The 8,767-nt window shown below is 39.1% G+C and overlaps 1 protein-coding gene across 1 annotated transcript; it reads right to left on the bottom strand.

Moving 5' to 3' along the window:
• Positions 1-6,530: 6,530 nt before the first annotated feature.
• On the bottom strand, positions 6,531-7,520 carry LOC110927408. The gene has a single exon (XM_022171078.1). The coding sequence runs from the start codon at positions 7,518-7,520 to the stop codon at positions 6,531-6,533; it is 990 nt and encodes a 329-aa protein (XP_022026770.1).
• Between the last annotated feature and the right edge of the window lie 1,247 nt (positions 7,521-8,767).

Here is an 8,767-nt window from a genome sequence, read left to right as displayed (position 1 = left end):
TTATCTCAATCATACACGTGTGTGTATAGAATTAAAACCACTCAAAATGCCCACAATTTGCAAAACAATGGCCAAAACTAGCTTAAAATTATATGTGCAGCAGCTGGAATGAAGATTCTGTCAATATTGAGGCGTCGTGTGCCGCCACGGGTACCCCCCTTTGCTGTGGCGCGACCCTAGCACCTGCCTTAGCCAGAAACTTTCAAAAATTGGCAAGAATGGTCCCTGCAACATGTTTAAGCCATTTTTGACGCATTTAAGCCCCGTTAACCCATTTTCAAGGCTCTACAAGGATGTCAAAGTATAGGGTGCATGAAATATGCTTGAAAATATCATGGATATCGGTTCGTTTGGTCGTGCGGTCACGTTATTCGGTTAATTACGACGAAACACGAACGGACGCGAAAAATGATCCAAATTACGCGACGATGACGTGTAGTCATAGGTACACGCAAATTTAATCCAATTACTACTAATAGCTAGCGGTAAGTGGGTATCGAACACAGGGAGTTTGTGGAATATGTGTTATTTAGAAGTGTATCTAAGTTAACTAAGATTAAACTAATTGCGATAAAAGTAAATTCAAGAGTTTGGATTGTTTGATTTTAAAACTAAGATTACTAATTAAATTGCGAATTGAGAATTCATTTTGTAAACAGTTTAGAGACCAATGACCATCCTAAGTTTCCGGTTTGCTTTGACATTCATGCTAATATTCAACTAGAAAGAACCACATAGACATGGTTCATGTGTTATTACTTGTCGTGATGAAAGGGAACTAAGTACTCGGATTCCTAGAACGCCAGGTTGTTACCCAATGACCAATTAATAAATACCCAATCCTAATCCCGCCCATGATATCTCGATTGCCAACGGCACCAAGAACATATGGTTTAGACTAAGATTGACATACAAATTAACAATTTACGAACAAGTAAACAACACACCATAAAAAACAAACCATCATAGCAAGTCTACTATTCTAGAAATAAGAATCAAAACACAAATGTCTTAGACAAACCTTCAACCTAGGATGATCACCATAAGTTTAGCCACTCGTGACTTGGACAATCATCATCACATACATATCAATGTTCATAGGAATTAAAAACACTAACAAGATGTTTTGAAATTGTTTCAAGCTCTCAAGAACACCCAAAATTCGCCTCTAGACTGCTGGTAACCGAATGGGAATGATTGGATTTGAAAAGACACAATAAAACATCATAAAATAGGGCAGTTTCACATTTCTCGCTGGCCTCCACTGTAAGCTACGGTGGCCACCGTGGCTTACGGTGGCTTGGAATGGCTTACGGTGGGTCTCTACTGCCTTACGGTGGAAGAAAAATGCTAGGGGCTACCGTAATTTATGGTAGCTACCGTAAGCTACGGTAGCCTTCAGCATGCAATTTTGTTTTCTTCATAACTTTTTCATTTCATCTCCGTTTTCTTCACCGTTTTCGCCTACGTTTTCGTAATTTCGTCCCCTATCATGTTATCTTCTTAATTCTTCCATACCAATAGTTGATTTTTTTCATTTATTCTCCGTCTTTGAATCTCCAATCCGGTCGCGCCTATTCGAAGCTTCATTTCCACACTTTTAAGCCCCAAATGTACCTGAAACACAAGCAACCATAGTTATCTAATTCTAGACAATTACCCGATTAAATGTGGGATTTTAATATCGTTTATACCACTTAAGGGTTGTCCTACAGACTACCCGTCACATCCCCACACTTAACCATTGCTTGCCCCCAAGCAACTCATTTAAACAAACGACAATTTACTCAAGCGATCAAACACAAACCAAGCAACCAAATGTCCTCATTTACTAACTTTTTCTTAAAGCCATGCATAACACACCCCTCACAATAACTCTCCCCTCGGTGGCAAGTAATAACTAGCAAAGATGAGCTAGAACACACTTAAGGCAAAAGGGTAGGTGAACAATAATATGCTTGTATTCAAATCGGTCCTTCGCCTAAATAATTTGCTAAACATGCACGTGAATCAAAGGGACTTAGAGGTTGTAATGTGGCTAGGCAAATTGGTAGGAAACAGAAATATATATGCAAAGTAGCTAACAATTCAACCCGGTATTTTTTAACAAACAATTGAAACATCACATTGTTGGTGCATTAAATGTCTGCTGACTACGTCTTATCGAGTCTTGTGTCTAGATAGGTTAAACAGGTGCTTAAACGTGAGTAGATTAGGGTTTGTATAGGTTTTAGGTTGCCTGGCCGTTTGAATGTTGCCTGGTCGTTTGAAGCATGTCTGGCCATTTGAAGCCTGGTCGTTTGAACATGATTCAAACGAACAGTATGGGTCTATAAATAGTTACTTTATTTCAAACGGTCAAGATAGATGTTTGTGTGTGTGAGCGAAGGTGCTGTCGGATTTCTGTCAAAATCTCTGTAAAAGCTCACAATCAGTAATAGAAAGAAGAATTGAAAGGAAAAGCTGTTTTTGACTTGGTTTACTTTGATTCCGCCTTTGTAAACTGAGATGAACTACTTCTACTGACGTTTAAGGTCATCGGAACGGTCCAACAAGTGGTATCAGAGCTCAGGACGAGGAGTTCATACCAAATACAGCTTGAAATTGCCGGATTATCTCACTTCTACCTTTCTTTTCTGATTTTGAATAGTTGTTATGGTTAAAATGGCTTGAAACGTTCACATATCAAACGAAATTCACTTTTAACTAATCCTTGACAATTTGGAACCAAAATTCGACCTAAAACTAATCGAAATCATCATGTCCGTTTGAAAGTGTTCGGAAAAATGACGTCATACGTTTGAAAAGGCACAGTCCGTTTGAACTGATCGTTTGAAACATTAGTCTTTCGTTTGAAATCGAGTTCTCTCGTTTGAAAATAACACGTTCCGTTTGAAAGTGGTCGCTTGAAACTGATCGTTTGAAAGTGGTCGTTTGAAAAACTGTCGTTTGAAACTATACCGTTTGAATACTTTCCGTTTGAAACTATTGGTATTTCAAACGGACAAGACCATTCCGTTTGAACAGTTCCGTTTGAATCTGATATTTTCCAAAAACAAAATTTTTCTAAGTGTTGTCTGATTTTAAAGATATCATTATAGTATACTTACCTGTAAGACTGAATATTGAGATTCTGGATACGGGAGTATATTCAAGAGGTGGGACACATGAATTGAGCTAAGTTCATAAAACATCTAAATCGTATCCTGAATAGATTGAAAATTGTGTGAAAATTTAAGAGGACAACTATATCGTCAATCTACGTGAATCGTTTAGAACTTAAAATGATTAAAGCTTAACGGTGCTAGTGATTTATCTCATGAACTGATATGATCCTCTTACACAAACTCACAAAAATATTATCTGTATATGTTTGTTTACTGCTTTTCATTCAAAAACAAAAATCCAAAAAGATTTTCGGAGTGTTTTAGCATAAATTTTTGAAAAGTCAAAAAGATTTTCGACAACTGATGATTGAAGAGCTGATATTCAAAATTTGAGTGCTAAACATGATGAACAGGATTGGGAGAATATGTTGAAAACTTTGAATGTCATATACAAATGTTTTAAAAAGGTTGTATGTTTAGTTAATCAAGGTCAGTCATTTGAACTTGATGTAACTATACAGATTGATGAGTTAATGATTTCTACTAGTAAGTTTCTTAAATCTAACTGTCATAAATTTGTATAACTTATGTTGAGGTAGAGGATATGCAGGTTAACCAGGTTTCAAGTCCTGAGCAGATGCAGAACAAAGCCAGGAATTGATCCTGAACTTGTGAATCGATGAAAACCAGACTACGATCCCGACAGCTGAGTCTAAGGGGGAGTCTGAAGACGAGCTCAACGCATGAGGATGCGTGGATTCAAAAAGCCAGATAAATATTTTGGAGGAGCTTGTATACGGAAATCCAGGTGCCGATCCCAAAAGCACGGAAGCTTGACAAAAGGGGGAGCTTGAAGACAGATCCACGGGGATTCTGTTCGAGAGAGAGAAAGACAAGGCGCTACGAGATTGACTACGGCAATATCCAAGGGTGATATCTCTCTGCTGAACGGAAGTTCTGACCTGAGATCCCTCAGTTCTCGCATTTAACCCCTAATTTATGTACAGATATCATTGTAGTATTCTTGCCTGTAAGACTGAATATTGGGATTCTGGACACGGGAGTATATTCAAGAGGTGGGACACATGAATTGAACTAAGTTCTTAAGACACGTAAACTGTATCCTGAATAGATTGAAGTTTGTGTGAGAATTTAAGATGGATCAGTATATCGTCAATCGAGGTGAATTGTTTAAGTCTAAAAATGTAATGTAGCTTAATGGTACTAGTAATTTGTCTGAAAAGCTGATATGATTCCCTGACACGCTCGCCAAAAATAAACTTGTAAATAGTTTACTTTATGCAATTTAAGTTTTCTGTTATTTCATTTCTTAGTTTAGATCTCATTAAAAATACAAAAAGATTTTATTTCTGCTTTATTTAGACAAACCAGAGTGGAAAGTTGATTGTCGGATTCTAGAAAGATGAAGCAGATGCAGGAGATTCTGAGCTGAAAACTGAGGAGAGCTTACTTTGTTGGAAGTTTGGTTGTTGTCACAGTCAAAAACAAGTTCATTAATTTGATACTTGTTATTTTTAGAAAAAGATTGAAAATATTGTTTTAAATCAGTTTGATTCGTTAAATGATCAACCAAGGTCATTAAATTGAACTTGGTAGATTATTTGAGTATCAGGGTCATTAATGTGGACCTGAATACTTAAGTGGATTTTTAATACTGATTGAGTTTGTGAATTATTGTTTGAAAAGATAGAAGTATAATGTTATTGGTTGAGTAACAGGTTGGGACTTCATTATTCCCATGGAAGCTAATTGTCAAAGCTTGAACCAGAAATCTCAGATCCCAGCATATTGAGAGGGGGAGTCTGTGAAAGAGGGAGTCTGGTTCAACAGCAAAAAGGGAAGACTGAAGATGGAGCTAGGAAAAGATTTAAAACCTGTGAAGATTGAGTTGTTACAATGAAGAGACAAAGTTGAAAAAAGACAGAGTAAAGACTCAGGCGCTAAAGACTACGTCAACATCCAAGGGGGAGTCTGTTGGTGCATTAAATGTCTGCTGACTACGTCTTATAGAGTCTTGTGTCTAGATAGGTTAAACAGGTGCTTAAACGTGATTAGATTGGGGTTTGTATAGGTTTTAGGTTGCCTGGCCGTTTGAATGTTGCCTGGTCGTTTGAAGCATGTCTGGCCGTTTGAAGCCTGGTCGTTTGAACATGATTCAAACGGACAGTGTGGGTCTATAAATAGTTACTTTATTTCAAACAGTCAAGATAGATGTTTGTGTGTGTGAGCGAAGGTGCTGTCGGATTTCTGTCAAAATCTCTGTAAAAGCTCACAATCAGTAATAGAAAGAAGAATTGAAAGGAAAAGCTGTTTTTGACTTGGTTTACTTTGATTCCGCCTTTGTAAACTGAGATGAACTACTTCTACTGACGTTTAAGGTCATCGGAACGGTCCAACACACATAACAAACATACTAATATAAAATGCTAATACTACTAGACCGGGTCGAATACGAGTTAATTTTTTAAGAGAAAGTAGGCACGGGTTAACAAAAGATCGGCTCAAAGCCCAAATGGGCTACTAAAGTCCAAACCCCTGCCCCTCTCGCTACCATTCTCATATATATAATTTATGAGGTCCGACCCCCCAAATCCCACACTCGCACACAACATGACGAGGCTACCTAAATGCTCTTATCCTTTTCACATGCATATCAAGCTAAGGCCTCAAACCGCATTCAAGCACAAGTTCTAATGCACCCCACCCATTGCCACTCTAATCAAAGAAAATATTTCTAACAATTCAAATAAGTGGCTCAAATTCTCACCAAGAAAAAAAAAGTATACGGGGTTGCCAGTGTGTTATGCGGTTTCAATACTTTAAGTTTTCAAATTTAGACCAATTTTCGCTTGATTACAAAATTTTTAAAACCATCAAAATTTTCCCCCATCCCCACACTTGAGATACATTGACCCTAATGTATGGATTTGGTAGGAAGGATCGCTAAAAACCATTCAACATCAATATTAGCTCAAACACTCAAACCCCAAATTTCTTTTTGTTTATTTATTTTTTTTAATCTAAAAGCAAACGAACTAACTACCAATATTTCAAAGCTAAAGAACATAACAAGACTAAGGAAAGAGTACATTGACCTGGTGAAGTTTGACACAACAGATGATATAGATAATCCGACTTCCTATCACCACCTTCACACAAATATCCGCACATCTTCCCCACACTTGACTGTCGCCATGGCCCTGAAACATAGAAAGATAAAAACAACAAGATCAATATAAAACCCTGGGTTGCCTCCCGAGCAGCGCTAAGTTTCGAGTCTTCAGCCAGACCATGCCACCCCCATTTATGGTGGCTCAAAGAATCGGTTCCTATCACCTCCCCCACTGTAGCTTGTCATTGGTTGAAATGCATCCATCAAATGTCCATTCGGTGGATAGTCAACTACATACCTGCTCGAACCCTCATACTTCTTTTCATACCCGGTGGTTTGTTTGTTTTTATTCTTTGATGCACACTTTTCATATGGTCACTAGACTCTCTACCCTTCTCTTCAATAGATTCATAACTAATCTCCCTAGTATGAACATCAAAGTACAACTTACGGTTCTTTTCGGTCATAGTAATAACCCCATCTCTACAGTTGATTTGAGAATTTGCTATATAAAGAAACGGTCGACCTAAAATTACCCTTTGTTGTGATGCCAATTTGGTAGAGGCATAATCTAAGACCAGAAAATCCACCGGATAGTTGAACTCTCCTAACCGAATCATGACATTCCTAACCACTCCTCGCGGACGCCTCCAACTCTCATCCGCCAAAATCACCATGGTGTCTATATCTTCGAGTGGACCAAAATCATACATGTCATATAGATCACCTGGTAATACACTCATGCTCGCCCCGTAGTCCAACAATGCGTGAGGGATTTTTAATTTTCCCACACGGATAGGCACGGTTGGTGCTCCATGTTCTTTATCATTCTCACCATCGGTGTCCTTCCCTATACCTATATTTATTTGACACGAAGAGGTTAGCAATTTTTCATTAAATTCGGTACTAGGAACGATGCTTACCACATTGATATTAACGCTTTTTATGTTCTTGGGATTTGTCACCGTGTCACTCGGTAGCTGGCCTTTTGCTTTCTTCAGTATCGCCACTTCACTCGCAAGTTGACCCATTTGAGTGGTCAACGATTGAATAACTTTGTCACGGATTTCATCTTTTTGCATACGAACCTCATCCATCTGATTTCTTCGTTGCATCTCCATTTGCATCGCTTTCAACATCTCCATGACCTCATTTCCACCTGAGGAACCTTGACACGAAAACCCACTTTGTTCATTACCTGGTTGTTGGAATTGCCTTTGGAAACCTTGATTGAAGCTTTTGAAAGGTTCAACATGATGTTGAAAAATTGCCCTCACCATGGTATATAACTTTGGGAGTTGTTAAACGCGTTTCACGAAGGGTTGAGTTCGGAGGATGCTCGTGACTTAATGTCAATCACTAACGGTACTTTCGGTACAAATTTTGAGCATGATGATTGGCAATTTTTGGAGCAAATGGCTGTTACTTCGAAAAGAAAGGCTCAATCTTCGAGACGGGCAAGGTATGTGATAGCAAGGCCACAAGTGCATGGGGTAGAGAATGTAGGTGTGCAAGCCACGAATCAAGTATACAATGTGTGCACTAATTGCAATAAGATAGGCCACGCGGCGGAAGTATGTTTGGTAGGAGTGGTTGAGGAGCAAGTGGAAGAGGTGAATGCTATTCAAGGGGGTGGTCGAAACTTTAACATGAATTCGAACACATACCACCCCGACTTACGAAACCACCCGAATTTTAGATATGGGAACCCGTCAAATCAACTTAACCCGAACTTTCAAGGAAACCAAGGAAATTATGCTCCTCACATTATTAGTAATAACCGGTCTAAAATGAGCTTCAATTCCCCGCACCGCCTCTCGGTGATGTCTTCGTGGAGCACTTAATGGTACTCTTGGACGACCCATTTGCCCTCGCATCGGCCCTTGAGGTGAAAATGGTTGCTGAAATTGAGGTTGTTGCATTTGTGGTTGTTGCACCGGCCTTTGAAATTGTTGTGAATATTGTGGACGGACTTGTTGTAACGGCGTTGGTCTTTGAAACTGTGACCCTTGTGGCCGAATATGTCGTATCCCCGTTGGTGGCCTACCCATATCTTGAATTTCTTGCAATGGTTGACTTTGTTGACCCGCTCCTCCTTGAGGTCCCAAATTACCTCCATCACCCCCATAGTAAAAACCTTCTTCTTCGTATCCCCTAAAATCTTCTTCATAGCCATCATCATAACCATCTCCTCCTATACCCGAAGATTGCACGAATGGAAGAGATGAATAGTGGAAGCCCGATTGATTCGGTTATGGTTGGTATGTAAAAGTAGTATGAATGACGGTTGAGCTTTGTGGTAGTGGGTGGGTAGAAAATGATTGACCCGTAGTTGGGAAAAAATGTGAAACTGGTGGAATTGTGGTAGAGGGGTTATAAGTAAGAGTAGGTTCAACTTGGGTAGTAATAGGTGGTATGGTGTTGGTTGGTGTAACGTCATGTGGTGGAGTAGGATTGGTAGTGGAATTAGGCATGGTGGTATTTGGTGAAGGTTGTGTTGATGTAGGAATGAAAGTTGATGTTGTTT

The sequence above is a fragment of the Helianthus annuus genome, chromosome 1 (genome assembly GCF_002127325.2).
Source record: "Helianthus annuus cultivar XRQ/B chromosome 1, HanXRQr2.0-SUNRISE, whole genome shotgun sequence".
In the NCBI taxonomy this organism is placed as follows: domain Eukaryota; kingdom Viridiplantae; phylum Streptophyta; class Magnoliopsida; order Asterales; family Asteraceae; genus Helianthus; species Helianthus annuus.
This window is presented reverse-complemented; position numbering and strand designations above follow the sequence as displayed.